Raw genomic sequence first — 24143 nt, forward strand, 5'->3', positions numbered from 1 at the left:
AGGGTAATGAGACAGAGACGGCCCCAGCTACTGTAAATAGACGGAGGAAGATGTTTGAAGAGAAATATGAATCTGGGCAAACAGGGGGAGCCTTGGGTCCTCTTTGGCGATTCTTCTCCCAAGAAAAAAGGCCGAGTGCTGACAATCTGGGCATTCCACTACACTGAGAGCTTGTGGTCCCTTTGATTCTCCTGGGGGACTTGGCAAATAATATCAGGCGAGTGACCCCAGTCGTTGATCAATGACTGTTGGTCAACGAACCGGACGCCAAGAACACTTGCTGGGAGAGACCTATCCACATTGTGCCAATCCTCCGGTCTTGGCCTTGCCGATGAGAACCAGGCCGAGAAAAAAAAATCAAGCGCGCCGAGCCGGAGATGCCACGAAAAGAAAACCGTCTGCGAATTGCTATGTCTGTATCATGGTCGTCGTCCCCTCTAGCGTCGTGGAGAAGACTTACGTACGTTGCAGTATAGACGAGGCACTACGCGCCTGCATGAGGTGGTCGGAAAGCTAGGATGGATCCACACGGCCAACCACAGTCTAGCGCCTTGAGGGCACACCTTCACCGTGGCCATAGCTCAGAGCGGTTTCGAGAGAATGGACTCTTGCATGGTTCTAGAGAAGCAGTACACCTCTGCGACGTGGCACCTGATACAATTTGTGCATAGCGCCCAGCGCCCAGAACGATTGACCGTCTCATGACAGATACAAGTCGAAAGTGCAAGAAGGAATGAGGGGAGAAAAGGCCAAGAGGCGTTCAGTCATAATTCGTACTTCGGAACAATGCCAAGAGCGCCAGAGTAAAGCCCCAATACAACCTTGTGACAGAGCAGCAAGCATGGTCGGCACGCAACAACCGCGAGCCAAGTGATTTTCACCAGTCGACCTGCGAAGTTTGACAGTGGGGGGATAAACGTGGGAAGCTCGAGGCCACATGGGCCAAAACGAGCATGACGAGATCATGGATATAGCAAACAAATGAACCCCAAATGTTTAGAAACCACATCAGGTCCAGGCTCTAGACGAAATTGCAAAGTTCGCATCGCTCTTAGAGCCTCGTTATCACCCTCGGAGATGGAAATTCGCGGGGAGCGAAAGGGTTGATGCACTCGCAAACCATCCCGATGCCGAATTTCGAGGGAGGGCGTTGAACAATTCGGCGACAGTTAGAACTGCTTGGCAGGGACGAATCCAGCATTTCGTCCTAAACTTCTGTTCCAAACGAATGAAGTTGATGAGAGACAGTGTCGGGTTATCCTCGGAAGTATTCTCGGAAATTTAGGCGAGCTGTGCACAACCTGGAGGAACAGGAAAGTGCATTTGAAGTTCGTGGATAATGACTAATCGGTTTCACGTGATGACCGCATCCTGGCCCTCCCCAAATGTGGAGGGCACTCAAACCCTACGGCAAAATTTTGAGAGCCCCTCTCATTATCAAAGGTGCTGGTTGTACTTTATTTCCATCACATACTCCCCAGCGAACTACCAACCAACACGATCGACAACTGCCTCCAGGTTCGCTCTTCGACAAGTCACATCGAATAGCGAATTGGTCTTCTCAACAACCGCAAACATGGCTGACGACGAATACGTACGTTTTCCTCCTTCTCCCGCCCAGCTGTCTGCGATTCAAACAGCTCCCTCCCTTCGATTCCAACATGACGAGAAATGCCTTTCGAGCACGAGCGAGGAAACTATCCAGCGTTTTTTTTAACGAGATGATGAACTGACGTGTCTGCTGCGAATATAGAACGCTGAGGAGGCTGCCGAGCTCAAGAAGAGAAGACAGTTCCGCAAGTTCTCCTACAGGGGAGTTGAGCTCGAGCCGTATGTACACTGTTTCTTCCAGATCACCCGTTTGAACAAATCCGACCCTATGCCATGGATGAGGGGGATCTCTAGATGTTTCGACAATGTTTTTGTTTCCGCGGTGGTTTAAGCACGTGAGGGCTCTTGGACTAACTCTTTCCCCCCCTCCAATTTCCAGTCTCCTCGACCTCTCTTCCGATGAACTCCGCAAGCTCGTCCACGCCCGCGCCAGGCGTCGAATCAACCGCGGCCTCAAGCGCAAGCCCATGGGCCTGATCAAGAAGCTCAGGAAGGCCAAGCAGGAGGCCAAGCCTAACGAGAAGCCCGACCTCGTCAAGACCCACCTCCGTGATATGATTATCGTCCCCGAGATGATTGGAAGCGTCATCGGCATTTACTCTGGCAAGGAATTCAACCAGGTCGAGATCAAGCCTGAGATGGTTGGCCACTACCTCGGAGAGTTCTCCATCTCTTAGTACGTTGAACCCGCCCCCCCTCTTCAGCGTTTCGCTGTTTTTGGAGCCTTTCTCTTGCCTACGCAGTGTTCGGCCTTCACGGAATCGTGCAAGTTCTCTAACCCATTCTACAGCAAGCCTGTCAAGCACGGTCGCCCCGGTATCGGTGCCACCCACTCTTCGCGTTTCATTCCTCTCAAATAAACGGTGTGCCGGGTGGATAATGAAAGTTTAAAAAATGTCAGGGTTTAGTGACGGCGTCAGCCAAAGGAATTATATGCACTTCCACGTCATATGCATGATCAGGGGCGGTCTGGGCGAATGGAAATTTCTTCGTTGACAAGGGAGTTCTATCGATATCAGGAACCAAGGAATACAGCAAGTTTATTCCGAGCCGCTTGTCTCTTATTTTCTTTCGCTTGTTGTGTTATTCTACATGAATCTTGTAGGCTCCTCCATGCGCTTCGCCAAACTTCGGCCGCTCTTAGTGCAAGTAAAATGGATTCCGTCGACTATTGGTCGCCGTTTCGCTCCCTGCAACCTTGACTCAACTTCATACTACTCACTCCCGAGGCAAGAAACTTGTATCTGAAGAGACAACTCAATCCCGCCAGCCAAAGAAACGCCAAACAGAGGCCCGTACGGTCTCCGATGGTCTTTGCTCCTCTTCTTGATTGCTCCCTTGCTGTTGTTGGTCTTCGACATTTTCCTCGCGTGACTGTTGGTCTTGTGTTTGCTGGCTGCTGGATCCCGCCTCATTGGTAGACGGAGTCTCGCTGATTGTTGAAGGCCCCTCCGTGGAGTTCCGCCTCCTCCTGCTCCTTGACCTTCCCGCGAATAGCGAGACAACACCTCCGCTTCCCTCACTACTTCTCAAGCGATCCCTAAGCCTTGACTGACTCCTTCTAGTGCATTCCTCACATCGACACCTGAATCTCAGGTTCCCATTTGTGTACATGATCGTGACTTCCTCACCTTCAGCAATATCCCTCAAAGCGCGAAGCGTTCCGGGATGCCCGGCCACGGCACTCGCATTCGGCAGGCACGAGTGGTTCGCGACAGAGATCCACTGGTAGACGTGACCCATCTGATATTGGCCATATTGGAAAGAGTAGTTCGTCATGAAATGCTCAAGTGTGACGCGATGATGCTCCATGAGGCTTCGAGAAGGGATATCCGCGAGGATAGGGAACGCGGACCGAATTCGCTGTTGCTTTGCTGGTGAGTATCTCTCCTAAGAGCCTCGTATCCGGCGCTGGCCGCCAGGCAAAAGATCATGCCGCTCTTCGATGAGTGGCCTCTCACGCACGATAATGGTGCCAGTCGGTAAGGATCGGGTGGCGAAGAGTCCACGGCCTTTGTGCTGTGTTAGACCTATACGGAGGGGTGGATCTGTTATGTTAGGAGAAGCAGAAGACCCCGGCGTTTTGGAAGAAGGGTGCGAGGCCTGTGTCTGCGAGTTTCCTCCAAACGCCTGACCCGAAGACGTAAGACATGGCCGTTGGAGGTTTGAGGGAGCTGAGTGCGAGGCCTGTGTCTGCACGGTTCCTCCAGACAGCCCACGCGAAGATGTAGGAGACGGCTGTTGGATATTTGGGGGATCCGGGGGATGGGTTAAGGGAGATGGGGGCTGGGTTGAGGTTGAACCTCCCTGTACCGGTACGTCATCGGGAGGCAGGATAAACGTTCTAAAGGCTTTGGCTGGTGGCGGGGAGGGCAGCGGTGGAGTGGGCGGTCTGGGCGGCAGCATCACAAGTCGTGACGGCTCTGACGTTTCGCTTGTTGAGGGGCTAGCATCTCCCGGTAGGCTTGAAGAACGCGCCTTGGGTTGTTCTGGATGCAGCTGAGTGCCAGAATAAGAGGCGGCCGTAGGTCCCCTCATCATGAGACGGTGGAAGGTTGCCGAATTCTTGTCATTCTCCGTCGTCTCTCGTGGAACTGGTGGCTCCTCATTCATCTTGTCATCGTCCAAGTCAGGCACCACTCCAGGCGGCCTCAAAGCCGTCCAGATAATGTCCGACTCGTTCATCGGTGTCTGGCCCCGGTAAACGGAGGCGAAGTTCGTGAATCGAGCACTCTTCGGGCGCTTGTGCGGTTTGGGCAGTCGAGGACTAATATTGTGTTGACGAAGAATGCTCTTCAGATTCGGAACTCTTCTGCGACCAGACGGAGAATCTAGATATATGAAGCGTTTCCTCCTCGCAAGGTTTGGATCTTCTTCTGCAGGTCTAGCAATAATAAAGGGGGTGAAAATCACATCGGACTCAGGGCACACCTCTTCTACCCAAATAGTCGTTCTTATTTGGCCGGTCCCGTCCATAGTCGTCTGGAGAAGCCTAGGGCTGAAAGAGCCAACATGAGCTGATAGATGTGTTGACCTTAGTGGTTCATGTTGATTATATGGTTGTGTTGGCCGTGCCTGGGACCTTTCTCTGGCTGGGCCCGCCTCGTTGTTCTGACCCTCGACAGTCACCTCAGAATCCACCTCTGTGCAATCTGTAGATGGTGGCCTGGAGCCCCCACCTTCTCCTGTAGAGTCCTTGGTTGGCTTTGACGCCATCACCGAAGTACATGGAAAGAGTAATAGCGATGAGGCAGAAGTTTGGTATTGCTTGCTGCAATACTTGGCATAGCTAGGATATTGAAACAGGCAGATCGAGTGTGATAGAGCTAGTCGGATGAGGCAGAAGATAATAAAAGAAAAGAGGCTAAGAAGTGATAGTATGAAATGAAAGGTAGATGGATAGACAAAGGGGGGAATTTCTTGAGTAAATGCCCGTCGCTGCCAGTCAAGTGGAACGATAGGATTGATACCGCAAGAACTGGTCAAGCTCTAATTGCAGGGAGGAAGTACAAGGTGACATGAAAGATATAGTACCAAAACGTCAACATGCAGCTTCTCCGCTTAAGAAGGGAAGGAAGGCGGGATGGGTAAAACAGAAGGAACACTCTTGCCTTTGCTCAGGCTCGATTCTAAAGTTTGTATGTAAATTGCATTGATGTAATACAGGACACCTGCTCCTTCTCTCAGGTTGAGCTGTCATATTCCACGTTCCCCTTCTTCATTTTTACGCCTTCTCTGCCGCCTCCGCTTGTTGCTTAGCCGCAAGCTTCTTCGCCTTGCGTTCCTCCTCCTCGTAATGCTGCTTCCTGTAACGTTCCGTTACCGCATCGATGTTGATGAGGGAGCCGGCAACGACATTTCTCGGCGAATGGGATTGAATGATCCTAAAACAGGTCAGAAAATTTCCATACACTACGACACCAGACAGAGTGACGCTCGGTATTAATATATAGGCAGGAGTGACGTACTCGGGGAACCGGAGCTCGTAGTTGGTGGACCTGGGAGCAGTAAGGAAGAGCAGTTTATCGGCAGCGGCCTGCTGGACAGCCTGGGAGTGTAGCGTATTCCTCTCGAGCCAGACCTCGTTCAAACTCTGGTACTTCCGCAGCCACCTCGTAAGGGCAGGCTCCTCTCCATTCTCGCCTCGGCGGGCAGCGAAGTACAAAAGGCAGCCCGCAGGCAGGGCGGCGACAGTAATGATGAGGCCAGTCTATTCCGAAGAAAAAAAAGGTGGGCAGCTTGTTAGTCAATTGCTCAATTGAAGCCATCCCCCCTTCTATTCCGTGCGTAAAAAGCGCATTGAACGGTATATAAACCGGGTTCTCCTTACCCCAAGTGGCTCGTCCGCACTGGCGTGTTCGTGGTGATGTCCGCCCGAGGCATATCGTCTCGTCGCCCTGGAAAACTGGGTTGGCCGCAATGCTACGCGAGCGGCTTTTTGTCGTAGGGCGAGCATTTTTGGTTATCGTGTCGATCGCTGACAAGGCCCCGGGATGTTGCGCGAAGGGAATGCTTTCTTGTACTCGGGTCGACTGACGAAATTCGATATCGTCAATGCCGGTTGTGTCGAAGCCTCCGCGCGAATAACGTGGACCAACGTCGGCTAATATTCGGGTATTTAGTCAGAGGCATTGGCTCATGCACAATTGGTTGATGCTTTCATAAGAGTTGCAGCACGAACAAGGTACCTGGAATGATCAACTGGAGCCGGGGGTCTTGGGCTCTGATCCCACTAATTATCAGTGCTACGGAGGAATTTGTTTGGCGCTCACAGTGGGCAAGACTGCTATTGATGATGTCGTTTGCTGCTGATGTGGATTCTCAATCACGGCACACCGAGTTTAAAGGAACTAGCCATGACATACTTCGTAGGTTCTGGCCGATTCTAAAAATCTAGAATTTGAACTTCTTGTAATCTTGTATTATTGCCCGTATTTCTCTTGGTGCTAGGCTGCAATGGCTCCCGATGAGGCCAAAAAAACCCATTTGAGAACAAGTGGCATTTTGCTCGATTCACTTGGTGGGTGGCGAGGTGTTGACCGTGGAAGAGAGTTACAAATTCCTGAAATATGCACCCGGTGATGATCGTCAGGCAGTTTTGGCACAGGGTAATAAGGTACTTTTTTTCCATAAGCAAAATGTACCATGTGTTAATCTATATACCAATACGTGTCAATCTTGTTGGCCTATTTGTCCTCTTGTTCTCTCCGCCACGTTTTCACAAGGGATATACCATGACTATAAAAGAACCTGAAGGTTTTCTCAGCATCAGAAGCCATTGAGAACAAACCATTTCGTTCTCGAGTGTTGAGTTTGTTCATACGACTATTTCCAATCGTTTCTCATTTCCTCACAATTGTACCGTCGGCACCCACAACTTTACCTTGGTCGCTTTGGGTCTTACTTTCTTGAAGTACTCGCCATTCAACCTCAATTCTCATATCTCCCAGCCTCAAGCAACAACCATAATGGCACCGTCAAGGGCGACCTCCGCAACTTCGAAACGGCCTCTGTTTATATTATTCTTGATTTTCGGAATAATATTGCTAGCTACGCCCGCCGTCCTAGCATCCAGCAATAGCGACAGCACAAAACAATCTCCAGAAGTCCAAGACCTCATCTGCCACACAGATAACCCGGCCGAATGTTACCCCCGGGTCTTCCAGCCCACAGACGAGTTCCAGATTGTCCATGATGACCAAGAACTCCCCAATGGTCTACATGTACGGCTCAACATTTGGACGGGTCAGAAAGAGGCCAAGATCAACGTGCCGGATGAGACCGATCCCAGTCTTGAGGGGCTCCCCGTCGATAAGGCGGTAGTCATAGTGGAGCCCGAGGAAGGAGCGCAACCCCAGGAAGACGTTGAGCAGCGTATCCCCGAGGGCGCGCCGGCGTATGAGCCAGTTGGAAAGATCAAGACACCACCGGTGGAGGAAGCCGGCTTCTGGGATGCGCTCAAGGTGATTAAGGCAGGAAAGGCCACTAGTGAGGAGCTCCATGGAGCACTTGAGAACCTCCTCGATATCTCTAGCGATATCTATTATGGGCTCAAGCTTAGCGAGGATAAGGAGGCTGTCCGGGCGCTTCTTTGCCTCATGGTCGGTAGCGACGCTACGCCCGACGACCGGCAGGCGGGATCCCGTATCCTCGCCGGCGCGATGCAGAACAATGCCAAAGCCTTGGAGAAGGTGGAGAAAGAATGGTCGAACTATATGGCGTCGCAGTGCGGCGCTTCGACGCTCCGCGATGCGTTCTATACCAGTTTTATGCCCAGCGCGACCGACGACCTTTCCGCTGTCGCGGTATCACGAGCGGGATCGACTGTCTTCGCCATCAAGGGCCTATTACAGAGTCCGGTTATCCGCAATGAGTTCCTCGCGAACGGTGGGATGAAGAATCTTCTCGAGGTCATTGCCGCCGAAGATGAGCGCTGGGACCCCGCCCAACGCAAAGTCGGTTATCTTCTCTTGGACACATTCCTTGATCATGAATCTGGCGCTACGTTAGGCGTATGGCCCCGTGGACCAGTAGCGAATGATGACACTTGCGCCAAGAAGGACGGTACTAGGGATGATGGTTGCTGGGAGTTCTACTTGAAGAAGATCGCGGAGAGACATAAGGGCCAGAAGGGTCATTGGAGCGAGGAAGTGTATGATAAGTTGCGGTCGGCACGGAAGGTGGCCGGGAAGGGTAGGGTCAAGGACGAATTATAGATGGCTAGAGGTATCTATATGTGTTTATTTTACATGTTTACGAAGTAGCTGTTCATGAGTTTTAGAGTGCATTAGAGGATACCACCAGGGCGTGAAACCCGGCGTCTTGTATATTAATTGATGGCATTTTTTCCCGTTCATTTATTCTCTTGATGTTTTAGGGGAAAGAGCGAATCCAGCAAGACTCGAGGTCTGTGAGGGGACCTGACCTGACATGATCTCGAATCAGCTCAAAGTTTGGCAAATTAGTGCTTGAAGGAGGCATGGCCTGGCTATCCGCGCATAGGTTCGCTTTGTTTCTCTAACCCGGAATCTTTCCTCAGGTGTCGGTAAGAACAGACAACCGAAGACGAATGGGTGTAGGAGGGGACCATACGAATGGGCAAATGTGCAAACATGGCACCAAGGTTGAATCGATCGACAATATCAGGATTTAAGCACAAGCACCCACTGATGCTGCTAATGCGTCCTCATCCAACTTGGAAGGCAACGAAAGAGCGAAGTACTGCGAGGTACTTCGTACAGGACGAAGTACCTTTGTACACAGCCTAGTTTCAAACCGGGGCGTCTTCCCCTGTTCTCATTCGTCTTCAACGTCTTGTTCCGCCCGATTGGAGCACGGCCTGCAAAAGGAGGTGGGGTCATTCAATGCTGTTCCCCCAAATCTCCCCAGACCGACCTGGAATCTCTCAGTAGGTTATTATCCCTCGTGCTGCTGTCGCTGGTGCTGATGACGTTCTGCCCACCTGCGTCTTCCCGTCCAAATTATCAACCATCTCGTCCCACCTAATCGCTCAGCCAAGACAAGAGAAACAAGAGAAAACAAAAAAGATCAAAAACCGCCGCCGCAAACATGGCCTCCGACGCCGCCTCCGTCACCTCCCAATCCACTGAAGCCTCCTTCGTCAAACCCCCTCTCCCTCTCACAACCACCGCGGAGACGAACAAAGTACCCCGCCGCCGCCTGCGCAGCCGCATTAAAACGGTCCTTTCGGACGTTGGCGCGCCGCCCACGACCAGGCACGATAAAGCGCATGGCATCGAGACCCCGAAGCACGTCGATCTAGGCATGATACGGCCCGCACCGATGGGGAGGACGTAAAGAACAACAACCTTTAGCTTGTCCCCTTGGAGGCTCCAGGCCTCGTATGGCCTATACGGTCATATTTGCAAGAGGATGCAGAACTGATTGTTTGATGAGGATTGGTTACTTGTTGTTTATATTCCCCTATCGTGTGGGTTGGGTATCGGTGGACTTTGTTTGATGTCAGGCGTTTTCTTGGAAGTGAAGGGCTTGGTTATTTTCAGCTCCCTTTGATTATTATCGTTCGGTTTCACGTAGTATCCGTCCAGATGGCGGCCCGCCTGGTTCGTTGAAGACGAAGAGTCGACAAGTATGGGAAACACTAAATATTTTGCATTTGAAGACTTGGTTACACTGGATCTGGTCTCTGTTCCTCGCTAATATACGCTTTTCCGTTCCCACATTCTCCTTGCTCCTCCTGCCAGATAAGATACATATCTCCACCTCTGAAACCGCTCAAAAAGCAACAGGTTCCCCCCGAAACACTGGGTATAACAAGGACTCTCAATGATAAGCAGTCTCATATCTAACTTCGTGTGGCATAAGAAGGCGTAAGGTTCGTAGATTCATAAGCCGTAACTAAACAAAGGAAATTCATGGAACCGCTCTCCAATGGAGAAGTGACCCGTCTTGGGCCAGTGTCGCGGGGGAAAGTAAAACGGAAAACCAAGAACTCCTCGCTGATAAATTTGATAAGTGTGAACGAAGGGTTCGGCACTTGAAGAAAAAAAAAAATGATATGGTAGTGATTAGTCGAAGGTCGGATGAGATGCGGATTAGAAGAACAATTTTGGAGCCAGTTGGGGGAGGAGACAGATGATAGTCTCTCCCTTCTGGTAGGTGGTTGTTAGTGATGGTTGAGTCTCGACATTCTATGTTCCGACGGTGCTACTGGGAGTTTTGTCCGTCAAGTTTGAGGTCGTCTAGGTTTGCATTGGAGAATAAGCATCCGTATTCGTTCGTAGGAAACCTTCTGTTTGTTAAGAAGATCCCGCATTATTGTCCGAATCCGCGTTGCTTGCCGGCGAGGGCGGTGGATAAAAGAGATCCCTGAACTTGCAACAAGCTGTCGCATCGGCTTTTTAGTAAACAATGCCACGAACGAAGGCGTCGCACTCGATAACTTACCCTTTTCGTTGATGAAGTTCAGCTCGAATGCACCCTCTCGGTTCCTACGCTGCTTGTGCTGCCGGTACTCCTGACAGAAGACATAGAGCTGGACGTCCTTTAGCCAGATACGATATCTTGACTTTTTCTCAAGCCATGTTGGCGAGGTGCATTGATGGGTAACTAGCGATAATGGTCAGTGTCAACTCTTCAACATCCTCTTGGTCAAGGGCTGCTTCCTAGAGGGGGGGTAGCATACTAAAGGCCGTCCAGACGGGACATTGTCGCAGCTCGCCGTCCCACACTGCAGCATGAAGCCTCATGCCTTTGGTCTCGCGGTCTTCGTACACGATCAATGAATGCTTAAACCCGTCATCGATGATTTGACTACGCAGAGACCTGTTAGCCGCAAAAGAAAGACCGCTATGCCAACCATAGGCTGGGAGAAAAGAAAGGTGGGGATGTAGCTTACGCTTGGAAAAGACGCTTCTCGCCCTTCAAGACGTACTCATCCGAGTCAACCTCTAGCGTCAACGAGTTTCGCGCTTTGAGTGAGGCGAAAGTGCAATGAAAAAGCACCATTTCTGAGTGATACGTTAGTAAAGGATAGAGAACAAATGCTCAATCATGGTTGCATACCCTCCCAGGTGATGAAGTAGAGAGAAGCCCACAACTTGGCGGCTCCTTCTCTTCGACTCCAGCGACGGAGATTAACTGCGCAGTGGTCGCGGTGGATGCAGAGTTCGTGGACGCCTCGAATGGAAAACCACTGAGAACCCATATGGTAGGGCTGCATGATTAGATACGGCGCCTGGTTTGAGGAATTGATGTAGGCAATGAGTGCTAGCGAATCGTTGTCGAATTTCCTAGGCATAAATAAGCCTCTACTCTACCGCTTGTGGACGAGGCGTAGGATATATTGCGTACCTTCGGAACAAGACTTTCGACTCTGGAGGCATGGGCACTTGGGCCGCCTGTTGATGGGGTCCGAACGACTTTGATCTAAGAAGGCAGATCCATTTAGTCAATTTGCACGAGATGGCGCTGATTGCTGGTATGATAGAGGTTTGCATACCTCCGTGGGTTTTGGAAGGCCGTCCGTGATGGCAGGGGGAGGGAAAAGATCTGCTCGGCCCAGTGTGCGTTCTACCATCCATATCGTTAACGAAGAGTGCTTCCACAAATAGTGTGTGGATGAGATCAACTCACGGGTTCTGGGACCATTGGCGCAAGGATCATCTCTGGCCGTATAAGTGCGCCAGATGTACTCTGTGTATGAGGCGTATGGGCTTCACGTATTGTTAGGGGGAGCGACTCTCGAAACGATGAACGGCAATGCCATCTCGGGACACATGAACTCACCAATGCCCCTCTTTTCGCGTAGTTCCAAGATACGATTCCGGAGCGATTCCAAAGTGTTGAGATCAAAATTCGGGTTCCTTTGAATGACAGGTCAGCCAGGGAATCGTGGAAGCGGTCGGCGAGCAATAAAAGCAAAGACAACACGATGTCAAGGGCGAGACTGGCATAGAAATGGGATCAATCTATGTAACGAGGATCCGAGACCAACCTTGTAAGCAATTGGTGAAGTAGTCTCAAGTAATGGTTGTAGAGCACAAATCTCTGAGGGAGCGGAATGCCGCCGCCCTCCTCGGTCATCTTGTTGTACATCTTCCGCCATCGAATTTCCTTGGAGGACGTCCGGTCGTCGATGTACTCGGTGATGTCGCGTAGCGACTTGGAGAGACAGGGTAGGACGACATCGAGGTAGTGCATGACAATGGGGACACGCTGGTAATGCACCTGGGACTTGTCGGCGAGGTCCCGGAGAATGCAGCCCGAGGTCTTGATCTCCTCGATCAAAGCCGTCATATGCGCGTGGAAGCTTTCGACTAGGGCATTGCGAAGCCCTTCGAGACTCAAACCGACGATTTCACACCTTTCCGACTCCCGGAAGCAACCCTGAAGAAGCCGGCCATCAAGGAAACCGGTTTGTTCCGTCGGCGCGAACATGGCTGATGTCGGTCTCATCCTTTCTGCCCTTTGATTCTTCCAGATCCGAAATTTAATCCGAACCAGTTAAGGTGAAGTGTACGGGAGGGAAAGTAAGGTAATAAATTGAAAAGAAAGGACACGCTCCGAGGTTTCACAGGAGTAGTCGTGTCATGATTTCGACGGTGCAAGGATCCTCCCGTAAAGGGAGAGCTTGATGCGGTTTTTTCAGTTAATTGTCGTATGAATTTCGACTCCAAGATCTCAACCCCCGCCTCGTCACTCTCGCGCTCGTACGCTCGCGTTTAATTTTCTTCGGTATCCCTTTTGTGTATCCGAGGGCTGTAAATTCTGGAATCTCCCTTGATTCCTAAATCATCGGAGGAAGAGCATTGGTCAAGGTCGGAGCTGGAAGGATCAAATGTATATAAAGAAAATGGAAACGTTAAAGAGGCGGGGGCGAACTTTCAGTCGAACCACCTGGCTGGTTGAATTGGGCAGAAATTTTATGCACGACCATTTGACGATGCAATCAGACGTGAGATCTCCATGAACCAAGAGCCCACACCCACTAGAGAATAACGACAAGGCCAATTGCCGGCCTGGTTGTGCCCAGGCTCCATTACTTCCCGCAATCCGCTGCATGTTTGACTAAACTAAGAAGACTGTCTGTCTCAGGTATGGCTTCTTGTTGTATGCGTAGGTTTGGACCGGGGCATGCTGTCTATGCAGTGATTCTGCGTGATGGTGGCTCTCACGATTCCCGGACTTCCAGCCCTTTTCCTTTCCCTTCGTTGCCCACTTCCACCTTTCAAATCTTGCCAAAAAAAAAGAAAAAAAAATTGGTGACAAACAACCATCACCCAACCAGACCGAACTAGGGTGTATGACGTGCCAATTATCTTGGGCCTTCAATATACTGCACTGACGTGTCAAACGCATGGAAAAGTGCATGGTGAGACTAGAATGGAGGTGCGGGGGTTCAGCAGAAGGCTCGGACTAGGCCTAATAACCTGTGACCATTTCTGTCTTCAGGGATTGCATGCTTGAGCACTCGGGAAGATTCGAGAATGCTGAATGCGGTGACGACTCGAGCCTTGGGATGATGTCCGTCATTCTCGCAGATTCTCGCGGATGGGAAAATCGTGTCTATGGAGAGAGTGTTTATAAATGGATGCTGTTGAGGAGGAGAGCCTTCGTATATTCAGCTTGCTCCAATACTTTGTCTACCCCATTGATGCAGGCCGTCATGCGTCGAGGAACAGAAGTCGTCACACGCATCACGTGGCACTGATTGTGGACTTCCTTCATCCTGGCCCGCATCCACGGGTGAAGGCTACAGCGCGGTCGAAGAGCGCTTCGTACCACATGCCAATCTCGAACCCTTATTTCGTGGATTGATTCAATGCCGATGATGGTGGGTATTTTGTGCCCGAGGAACACTTTAGAACCCGGAAGTGCCCGAGGCTGGGCCGGGGCATTTAGTGCCGACCTTGGAGCCTGGGTCCTGGGCCGGTGGAGGGTTTCTCTCTTGAGCGGTGAGCACGTTTAAATTAGGACAGAACTGACCGAAAGGAATGAGATCCATTGTCTTGCACAGCTCAAGCTGCTCACGCTCAATCGTTTTATGGTGGTCGTTGGTGCTTCGGGACTGGATGCGAAGAGCTACTCTGACTTCCTCAATAAGTCGCCCCATTCAGGCTCAGGGTTGCTGACAGATAGGTTGTCGTCTCGTTCGAACTGGCATTGTTCCGTTGGATCAAGAATGTTGCTGGCTGTATCTTGTTGTACATGTACTCGATGGGTCAAGGGCAGAGGAGGCATGTACGTATAAACCTGTAGCAGGGTTTTAGACGTTAGCTCGAGAGATCCTCGCCGCTACCAGAAATATCCTACATCAAGTATGAGCCCAGTCTATCTTCTAATAGTTTATATTTGAAAATACTTATTAAGTACCTGTCATGAGATAGGTCAGGCGGTGAATCTGATCTCTCAGATAACATTTAAACCAATAAAACCTGGCTATGGGATTACTACACTTCCATTGATCTCTGAGAGTGTTTGCTCATTTAGCGGCAATCAGTGTATCTCTCGTGCCCAAGCCGACATGAACGACTGATCTTGGCTGAAGCGGGGCTTCAACTAATATCTACGACGTACCGGGCACAGTTCGCCTGGGGTATCAAGAGGCTTGGTCTCGAGATCTGGGGAATGGCAATAGGAAAAGAGCATTAAAGTGAACGTCGTTCGAGTTTATTGGGTTGATCAAAATGGATCAATCACTCAAGAATTAGTTTACTTCGTAGGACAAATCTTAATATTAAGTGACCCATTGATATTTGGCGGTCCAGTTTCCTCGCATCGGCCACATTCCGCTTTGGACCATGCAGTCGGTAAGATTCGAGCTGCAATCCAGTCAGCGCACGCAACCTGAGAGTACTTCAAACAGCTGAGTGAATGGGGGCATCTAATTCATCAATCGAGCGAGCTAAAGGCAGACGCATGTTTTAGCTACAGCATTGACATGCCAAGTCGACTGGAGTGATGGATTCAGTGCCGTCTACCTTTGTCGATCTCGATCAAATGACTTGATTGATGCAGCACGCGCACACCGGTAAACTAAATAGTTTAATGGGGCGTCTTACCCAGCTCTTCGGGGGTTGATTCACAGTTGATTGCTTTGACTGGTTCAAGACTTGGAACGTCGAGGTACAAGGGTTAGGTTTGAAAGCGATCAACTCAAACCCTATCTGGACAAGGTTGATATCGACTTGATGATGTACGCTATTGATGTACGAAGTATTGGTGTACGTACGTTCTTGCATGAAGGACTTCGAGTCTAACCTCGACAATACGAAGTACAAGTCACTAGGGTATTCACTCATCCAAGGAGCCAGTTGAAAGCAAGCTGATTCATTCTTCCCCCTTTGTGAGTCCGAGAGCCAACAGAGTCGAGACCACATCCGGGGACGATAGGGGGAACTCAATATTACTTCGTACATTGAAGTACCTCATAGCTCATGAGCCATGTCAAATGCTGTTTTATCTGCGATGTCTCTGCCTTTGTATTGTTCCCCAAACGAGGCAGACTCACTTTGATAACGAGCTGTGCGACCCACGCTACGCCACGCCACCTCCACCCTGGGCCCGGGCCGCCCTATTTTACTTCATCCTTGTCTATTCCACAATCATTTGAGACGTATGAAGTACAGAGTAAAAGTTGATACGAAGTCGCAAGCAGCCAAGGTGTAGGCGTACCTCTCTGTTCTCTTGATTCGTACGGCGGAAATAGGCGACAAAATGGAGCCATCGACCTCGAAAACCATACCGCGAGCTGCAGCACGCTTCATCCAGTTGCCGATAATGCCACCTCGCTGGGCGCCCAACCCCATTTCCCCATGCTACCGACCCCTGTTCCACCCATCCATCTTTTCAATCTTAGCCCAATCAGGCAAGTCAATCATTAGCGTTTGTCCAACCCTCCCGACCAGATGGTCTGCAAAGTAGAGATTACAGGAAATCCGCCGTTATCTACAGCTTAAGTACTGTCGACCACCCCAGCCGACCCATGACCCATGATAAAAACCTAGTTTTGCATTTGATGCAATGTACAAAGTCATACTCGGTCCAGAGTCGATGATAAGCCTTGCCCGCCACCCCCTCAACCCGGATTGATTGATTTGATCCAACAGAGTTCCTTGCGCATTTGATGCCTTTCAAACTGATGAGAGCCACTTGTACCATAGCCATTTCAGAATTGGGCCAGGGCAATCACTCACTTACTTTCTTGCGGAGTATCGGCCGTTTGATCCCTTAAAGTATTTACTACTTCTTCCCCCCAAATTGCATCACCACTTTTTCGAACCAACCCGACCGAACCGCACTTGATTCGGCCACGAACCATCACGAAAGCGCCCTGAGACGACTCGATCCCCGAACTTGAAGAAACCACTTCCGGCCATAGACTTTCGTTCGCTCGCTCGAACAGCGGCCCGCACTCCGCACTCCGCACTCCGAGACGAACCCGCTAATTCGAGAGATATCTTGCGATTCCTGGCCGCCGAAGTTTTCCGCCACCGGAACGAGAAGATTGTAGAGACATCTCCCAATCTCCTATTCCTGCCTCCTTGAATTTGAATTTGGCTAGGCCCAGGCCCAGGCCATGAGGTTTACCATCTGGGGTACGCGTAGATTGTAGACGCGCGAGACGATAAGGCATTCTCTTCGGAATCTAGCTGAGAGGGGGCGATATCTAGACTACTTATCCCCCCTGCCGGAACCACTGCCAAACCCTCTTCTCTCCTTGAGCCTCCCACGGATGCGCTCTCATTTACTGCGCAAGAGATCACCATGGCGCCGCTCGGGCGAAGCATCGAAATGGCGACCCTCAAGTTGCGCGAGGACTCGGTAGCGCATGGCAGCAGTTATACCATGCGGGAACCCATCTACGACGATGTCCCACCTGATAGTGTTACCACCCGCTTTATAAATAGCTTCAGACGAGATCCGAGCCGACGTGTAACACCGCTAGATCCGAAAATCGAAGCTGCTGCGAGAGCCGAGGAAGCAAACCATCTTGGTATTCGATATTATGATATTCGTCAAGCGACCCTCCAGACGGCACACTCCGGCCTCGCACGGAAGCTGAAAGGCAGACATCTTCAGATGATCGCCATTGGAGGCTCCATTGGTACGTTCTTCCTTCCTTGCGGAGTGTTCAGTACCCCTTCATACCCCCTCCAATCCCCTACTCTTTTTGTCGGTGATCACCACTCGTTCGATGTCTTAGCCTCGCCTGGCGACTGTTGTACGGACATTTGCTGATGCTTCTCGCTTAGGCACGGGTCTCTTTGTTGCGTCTGGGCAAGCGCTCAACCATGGTGGACCAGCGTCATTGCTTATTGCCTTTTCGCTTATCGGTATCATGCTCTACTGTACAACACAAGCTCTCGCTGAGCTTGCCGTAGCCTTCCCCGTTGCGGGTTCATTTTCGTCCTACTCCACGCGGTTTTTGGACCCGTCCTGGGGTTTCGCCATGGGCTGGAAGTGAGTCTTCGCTTGCGCCCTGCCCTATCTTTCCTGCTCAAACGCCATCTCGGGGTTGTCCGTCTGCTAACGCTGATCCTTACCATTTAGCTACGCGCTTCAGTGGTTGGTAATTCTGCCACTTGAAATTGTCGCCGCCACGATTACTATAACATACTGGAACAAGGACATAGCCAAGGCCGGGTTTGTTACTCTTTTCCTCTTCGTAGTTATGGGATCCAACCTGGCTGGGGTTAGGGTCTATGGTGAGGTGGAATTTACCTTCGCCATGGTCAAGGTTATCGCTGTTATCGCCTTCATGTAAGTCCCCTTATTCCCTGCTCCCCTCCCTCCCTCCCTATGAAGTCTTTGAGAATCCGCGGCTGATCTGATCCGTTCAAAACAATCAAGTCTACTTGGCATCGTGATAAATTGTGGCGGATATCCTGGCGGAGGCTATATCGGCGGCCAATATTGGCAGAAACCCGGCGCGTTCAACAACGGCTTCAAGGGACTCTGCAGCGTCTTCGTCACTGCTGCATTTTCCTTTGCCGGCACCGAGTTGGTCGGTCTGGCGGCAGCAGAGACAGCGAACCCCAGAAAGTCGCTACCAACCGCCGTAAAACAAGTTTTCTGGAGAATCACCCTCTTCTACGTCGTTGCACTCACCTTGGTGGGGCTTCTAGTTCCCTACAATGAGCCAAGGCTTCTTTCAGAGAACAGCGACACGAGCGGCGTACTCACGGCGAACGCCTCTCCATTCGTTATCGCCATCGAGAAAGCACGCATCGCCGTGATTCCGTCAGTGATGAACGCGGTAATTCTTGTTGCCGTTCTCTCTGTGGGGAATTCCGCCGTCTTCGGTTCCTCACGTACCATGGCGGCACTTGCGGACCAGAACCTCGCGCCGCCTTTCTTGTCCTACATTGACCGCAAAGGACGACCGCTGATGGCCATTCTCATTGCTGGCATCATCGGCCTCCTTTCCTACATTGCCGAGGTGGAAAACCAGGAGATCGTGCTCGATTGGCTCCTGGCTTCCTCTGGCCTCTCGTCCATCTTCACGTGGGGCTCTATATGCCTCTGTCACATTCGCTTCCGCAAGGCGTGGGCACACAAGGGCCGGAAGCTCGAAGACCTCGCCTACCGCAGTCAGATTGGTATAATAGGCTCGTATATTGGCCTCTCAATGAATCTCCTCGTGCTCGTTGCCCAGTTTTGGGTCGGCGCCTTCCCGATCGGCTGGAGGGATATGACATCGCGACAGCTCGCCGAGAGTTTCTTCCTCAAGTACATGGCAGCGCCGATTGTTTGCAGCTTTTACGTGTGCCACAAGCTTTACTACCGGACAAGGATTGTGCGCATAGAGGACTTGGATATCGACACTGGGCGGAGGGAGTTTGCCCTGCCGATATTGGTGGCTAGGGAGGCGGAAGAGAAGAGGGCATGGCCTAGATGGAAGAAGGTTTACAAGTTCCTCTGTTGAGCGTCATGCATAGGATCTTGCCGCTCATTGACCTGAGCGTCAATGATGCGCACACTCCAGAGGTGGCGGCGGCGTTTTTCTTTTTCTTTTTTTTCCGTAAGCAATTTTATTCGGGGACATGATGGGTCGGACGGAAGCAAGGCGTTTGGAGAGATGCCCGAGCTAATGATGCTCAAATATTCCTAGGTGGTTATTCATGTTTTTTCACTGATGTCCATTCGGGATGGCGGCATCGACTTGTACATATATTACTGTTCGTTAGCTGGCATAGGAACTGGAAGGTATCCGTTATACGGATCTTGGGGTCAGGATTCGATTTAATATAGACAAACTTGATCTAATATGGAGCATGCGGAGCCGATTGTATCCCCAAGGGTCCCTTCACTGATAATATCTCATGGCATTGTGTATCTAGAGCAAGGTTGTAGACCTCAGATATGTCCGATGAAACGCCCCTATTTGATTCGCTTACTTCGGTAAGTCGAAGACACTTAATAGCCGTCGTTCTGCAATGTTGGACGTGAAGTGGTACGAATTCGAAAGAGTAAAGCAACCTCTGATCATTCGCTCATTACTGGTATTGGTGGGTGGCTGACAGGGTCTCCAAGTTGAAACAACAGGGATGGGATCCTGGACTTCTTGATTCGGTTCAATGGCAGGGATTGAACCTCACGTCGGTCTGGCCCGCTCAAGGTGTGGCAAGCCAGTGCCTGGATGGTCACAGGTGGTCCCAGGAGAACATTATACCCGTGAGGCGTTGATAGATACAATTGGATCGATGATCGCAGTACACGGGCTTGACGACTTGCTGGACGGACGAGGACATTGTAAGGATTTATTCTAGATAGCCTAGCTCAAGGTACGAAACTCAAAACGGCGTTGACCACCAAGGCGGATCACGTGGCGTAATGCGCCAGGGGAAATTTTGCGGGTCTTAAGTGCACGGCTCAATAAAGCTGCAATCAAATACGGACTGTGGAGCAACATGGAGAAGCCCAAGTCGGAACGTGCAGCCCATGTACGTAAACTACATACAACATGAAGTGCGTCTATGACAGAAGTAGGCCTTTCGGCAACCACAACTCAGGATGTTAGTAGGACCGCTTTTATATTAGTAGGCATCTCTCATTTACGGTGAAGGTACTTCGGGCATACTCGATTCTAGGCAGACCGAGGAAGAGGAATCTACTGGCAAAATAGAAGAACGTTTCCGATCCTTCGTTGAAAAGCATGAGTTCCGTTTGAGACTGAGATACTTGCATGTTGCCAAGCTCCTTGCAGGGGTACAAGGTTCGCGGCGTCCGCCAAGCGAGGGGTCAAGTACCATAGCAACTGGAGCACAGACCATGAATGTTTTCCAAATAACGGATTAGGTCCTCCTTTAATATGCGCCAAAGACACGGGTGTGTTCAATGGCGCGTCTTCTCTGTACGAAGTACACATACACGACCACCTCTAACTACCACGGTTGAGACTCGACCTCTCCTTCCCAAAACTGTGGAGTGAGTGTACACTCTCCCACCAAGACCGCACCATAATATTTACATTGAAGGACCCTCCGTTTGCATGATGAACCCCATTGGCAACTGCCATCCGTACCCACACTCCCACAAACAACAAGCAGCTTCGTCCCATCCCCCCTTTCATCTCGTCTCCTTCCCCTCCATCTTTTTCGCGTGCCCTCCAATTCCTCTCTCACTCGCGGGAAACGTCTCAATTTGAGTCCCAAAACAACGATCCTTCTGCCACGGTTGCCCTTCTTGCGACAACCTTGGACGCGCCTTCTTCCCCAACACCCCTCCGTCCTAGTTGAGGATTTTGCTGCTCGTCTGCTGTTGTTTGATTCCCCCGCCTCGTCAAGGTTCCCCCTCTGGGCGAGCCACTCTCACAGAACAAACGACCAGAAACCACCAGCACCGCACCAGCTGAATACCTCTACGCAATGGCCTCCACATATAGGCAGTTCTTGGCCTCGCCAAACTCATCGCTGCTTTCCGCGGACGCTACCCTACACTATGTCACGACTACGACTGCGATTCGCGGTGCGACCGATATCATCAAGCACCTGAACTCGTTGCGCAACCAAGTCAAGAAAACCGCCGAAGATTTTCTCGATGTCATTGAGGGCCGAAACGCCGCCGCCATCCAGGTCAAGACGACGATGACTTTTGTCAGCAGTGGCGGACCATACTTGCCTGGACTTGATGACAACTTCCTCTCTGAGAGAGAAGTTCACCTCCCAATTGTGCGACCACTCTCCCCTGTCCTTTTAGTTTCGTTCTCCTCTAGCTACAATCCCAGCATCTCTGGTCCACTTCACTTCTTGCTAATGCGACTTTCGTTGCGATAGATGCACATCGTGTCGTTTGACGGACAGGGCAAGATTGCGCAGATCCGACAAAGCTGGGATCAAGGTGCGCTTCTCAAACAAGTAGATGTTATCGGCAGGTCGGGTCGAAATTGGCCCATTCGCGACGGTAGTGATCAGATCAAGGTTATCACCACCTGTCTCTCTGCCAGAGGAGCCGTCGCAGAGAGTGCACCCGAGAGTAGTGATGTGCTCCACCGCTCGCGCGGTAACTCGGTGAACGCCCTTCGCGACCCTCACGCCTCTCTCGAGCTTTTTGCCCCTCGAGATGCCGCTGAAGACGCTGCAGCTGCGAGAATCATTTCACCTTATGCGGGTACTCGACCTCGCCAGCGATCTTTCACGGAGATTTTGGGTGATGAGCCTACGGACGAAGATGACGGCTCGCCGAGCCGAGGTCGTTCTCAGTCACCAAGCAAATTCATCGCCCCTAAGGCCGGCTCTAATAAGAAATTCCAGCCCAATCGACTCTTTGAAACCGACGAACAAGATGAGGATGATGGTCGCGGACGTGTTCAGCAGCAAACCCGACCTATTGCTCCCAAGATTGGCGCTGGAAAGAACTTCCAACCTAGCCGTCTGTTTGAAATGGAAGAAGAAGCCCACGATGAGGACAACGGACGCGGCCGTTCGCAGCATCAAACCCGACCTATTGCTCCCAAGGTCGGAGCTGGAAAGAACTTCCAGCCCAGCCGTCTGTTTGAGGTGGAGGATGAGCAGGATTCCCCCGACAACAAACCGAAGCCAGACCGGTTTTACCGCCCCAACCCCAAGCGATTCCAGCACTTTGCCTTGGGTGATGAGCACGGCGAAGGTGAAGAGACCACGCCCAAGGCTAGCGACCAGACAGATAGGAGCAGATCCAGGTCTAAGCATGACAGCTCGTGGTCCTTTGATGACTTTGTGACACCGCAGAAAGCGCTTCCTACTCGGACTATCCGCCGCCCACAGGATGTGCGTCACTGGGATAACGAGGCTGAAGAAACCCCGGCTAACCAACGGAAGCCTGCCGGTAAGCCCCGCCGCGATGCTGAGCACCACTTCGACTTCGCCGACGACGGCCCAGAGCCTACGGAGCCTCGCCCTGCTGGTGTCCCCAGAGGAACGAAGCATAACACCGGCCTTGGACTGTACGACAACCACGTTTACCATGAAGATGGCAAGGCACCTTCTCCTGGCCCTGACCCGTACGCACTTGGAAATATCACCAACCTAAAGGACCGCAAGAAGACGTTTGATCCCAGCTTCTCAATGACTGACGATCCCGAGGACGACCAGACCCCCCAGCCTCGCAAGGTTAGTGAGGATCGCAAGAAGGCCGTGAAGATGATGGAGGCCAATTGGGCTGCTACTAATGACTCGCCCGCGTCGCAGAAAGAGAACTCCCGTGGTAGCGCTGCTGCGCCCGGCCGAAGGTTGGGCAACCAGGGAATTTCCATTGCCGGTGATGGGATGGGCTCGAGAAAGGGGGCAAATGCCGACAGGGCTAGTAACAAGGGCATTCTTATTGGCGGTGATGGAATGGGTGGGAAGAAGGGCACTGCCCGTGACTGGCTCTTCCCAGAAGAGGACTAAATCTAGTCGACACTCGATCTGCATTCAGTGATCGTCGGATGAAGTGAGGAATATGTGCGAGTTTACGCTTTTGATGAGGCCGGAAAAAGAAGTCGAAGACGAGACATGACGATGAGGTTTGAAGGACGGCGGCAGCTCACTCCTGCAAATGCCGCCGTATGTCACGGCACTGTACACTGACGATTATACGCTCGAGCGTTTCTCTTAAAATGTTGTTCATAGTTTTATCTTCCTGCACCTCCCCCGGCTGGTGCGTCGTATTAGCTTCCAGATACTTCATGCTTCATGTTCTACCAAAGGTCCAAGACTCCAGTTCTCGTGTGCATGTGTATGTGTGTCGCGTCCTAAGAAATCAAACCAGCGTATAGAGGAGACCTTGATTATGCAAAAGCCATCATTGATATTTTACCTTTAACAGCCGTGCTGCTCAATCATTATGTAATAATCTACGGATTCCTATTCTCGATACGATTGTATGGGGTTGACAGATACTAGCGATTCGATGGTCTTAGAACCGCAGCCGATAAATTCGGAAGCGCGCCAGCATCGCCAGGCTGTATGATCACCCAGGTGCGAACAGAATCGTGAGCCGGACAGATCAAATGTATGGACGTAGTTTACCACTAAATGACCGTTTTCAGGCACAAATGGCATTTGATAGGCTGCTCGCGGAAACCTCAAGCGGACAGGTGGGGGTTGGTTTGGGTGACAGGAATGGAACTTCCTTTCTCTGACATCAATCTGGCATCGTTTGTACAGGTACTTGCACCGACCATTTGAAGACGAACTGTGTGGACTGCCTTATCAATGACGATTCAATTGTTACGTGTCAACCCGAACTGCTGCAATTAAAAGTGGTGCTTAGTGGGTTTGTTACAAGTACTTCGTGCCTAGAATTGTAGCGTAAGTGTTCCTATCCACCACGATTGGTACTCTGTACAAATAGAGCAGAGTCTAGGCTAGTGGTCCTGCTCATTGGCTCCAAGACTTGGCTGACGCCGCTTCGTAAGGTCCAGCTTGTCCTTCACGTTCACCATCAAACATTCCATCCGTCTATTTCCCATTCTTGCCATCAGTGCAGCGCACCACCCTTTTATTGATCCGACAACGCCTTCATTCGAAAATTTGATCTATCTCCTATTCACGAGCTTGATGAGCAACCACGATTCCTCCAAGTCG

General features: G+C 51.1%; 5 protein-coding genes and 3 pseudogenes across 5 annotated transcripts; 5 read left to right on the plus strand and 3 right to left on the minus strand.

The window, feature by feature from the left end:
• Positions 1–1576: 1576 nt before the first annotated feature.
• Positions 1577–2471, plus strand: SAPIO_CDS3219 (uncharacterized protein; the record flags this gene model as incomplete). Its single annotated transcript, XM_016786064.1, has 4 exons — positions 1577–1594; positions 1754–1830; positions 1991–2287; positions 2402–2471. The coding sequence occupies 4 exons, from the start codon at positions 1577–1579 to the stop codon at positions 2469–2471; spliced, it is 462 nt and encodes a 153-aa protein (XP_016644070.1).
• A 1030-nt stretch (positions 2472–3501) lies between these two features.
• SAPIO_CDS3220 lies at positions 3502–4587 on the minus strand (annotated as a pseudogene; the record flags this gene model as incomplete).
• A 748-nt stretch (positions 4588–5335) lies between these two features.
• Positions 5336–6067, minus strand: SAPIO_CDS3221 (NADH:ubiquinone reductase (H(+)-translocating); the record flags this gene model as incomplete). The annotated part of the gene is made up of 3 exons (XM_016786065.1): positions 5336–5495; positions 5580–5821; positions 5942–6067. 3 exons carry the CDS (start codon positions 6065–6067, stop codon positions 5336–5338), a joined length of 528 nt encoding a protein of 175 aa, XP_016644071.1.
• Positions 6068–7079: 1012 nt separating this feature from the next.
• On the plus strand, positions 7080–8327 carry SAPIO_CDS3222 (annotated as a pseudogene; the record flags this gene model as incomplete).
• An 853-nt stretch (positions 8328–9180) lies between these two features.
• Positions 9181–9429, plus strand: SAPIO_CDS3223 (annotated as a pseudogene; the record flags this gene model as incomplete).
• A 962-nt stretch (positions 9430–10391) lies between these two features.
• On the minus strand, positions 10392–12531 carry SAPIO_CDS3224 (uncharacterized protein; the record flags this gene model as incomplete). Its single annotated transcript, XM_016786066.1, has 10 exons — positions 10392–10477; positions 10540–10701; positions 10778–10905; positions 10991–11102; positions 11158–11384; positions 11446–11520; positions 11594–11664; positions 11728–11807; positions 11881–11957; positions 12089–12531. 10 exons carry the CDS (start codon positions 12529–12531, stop codon positions 10392–10394), a joined length of 1461 nt encoding a protein of 486 aa, XP_016644072.1.
• A 4329-nt stretch (positions 12532–16860) lies between these two features.
• SAPIO_CDS3225 (General amino-acid permease GAP1) lies at positions 16861–19021 on the plus strand (the record flags this gene model as incomplete). Its single annotated transcript, XM_016786067.1, has 4 exons — positions 16861–17200; positions 17349–17556; positions 17647–17856; positions 17947–19021. 4 exons carry the CDS (start codon positions 16861–16863, stop codon positions 19019–19021), a joined length of 1833 nt encoding a protein of 610 aa, XP_016644073.1.
• A 1942-nt stretch (positions 19022–20963) lies between these two features.
• Positions 20964–22964, plus strand: SAPIO_CDS3226 (uncharacterized protein; the record flags this gene model as incomplete). The annotated part of the gene is made up of 2 exons (XM_016786068.1): positions 20964–21266; positions 21372–22964. The coding sequence occupies 2 exons, from the start codon at positions 20964–20966 to the stop codon at positions 22962–22964; spliced, it is 1896 nt and encodes a 631-aa protein (XP_016644074.1).
• Between the last annotated feature and the right edge of the window lie 1179 nt (positions 22965–24143).

The sequence above is a fragment of the Scedosporium apiospermum genome, assembly GCF_000732125.1.
Source record: "Scedosporium apiospermum strain IHEM 14462 chromosome Unknown SEQ_SAPIO_0088, whole genome shotgun sequence".
NCBI classification, from domain to species: Eukaryota; Fungi; Ascomycota; class Sordariomycetes; order Microascales; family Microascaceae; genus Scedosporium; species Scedosporium apiospermum.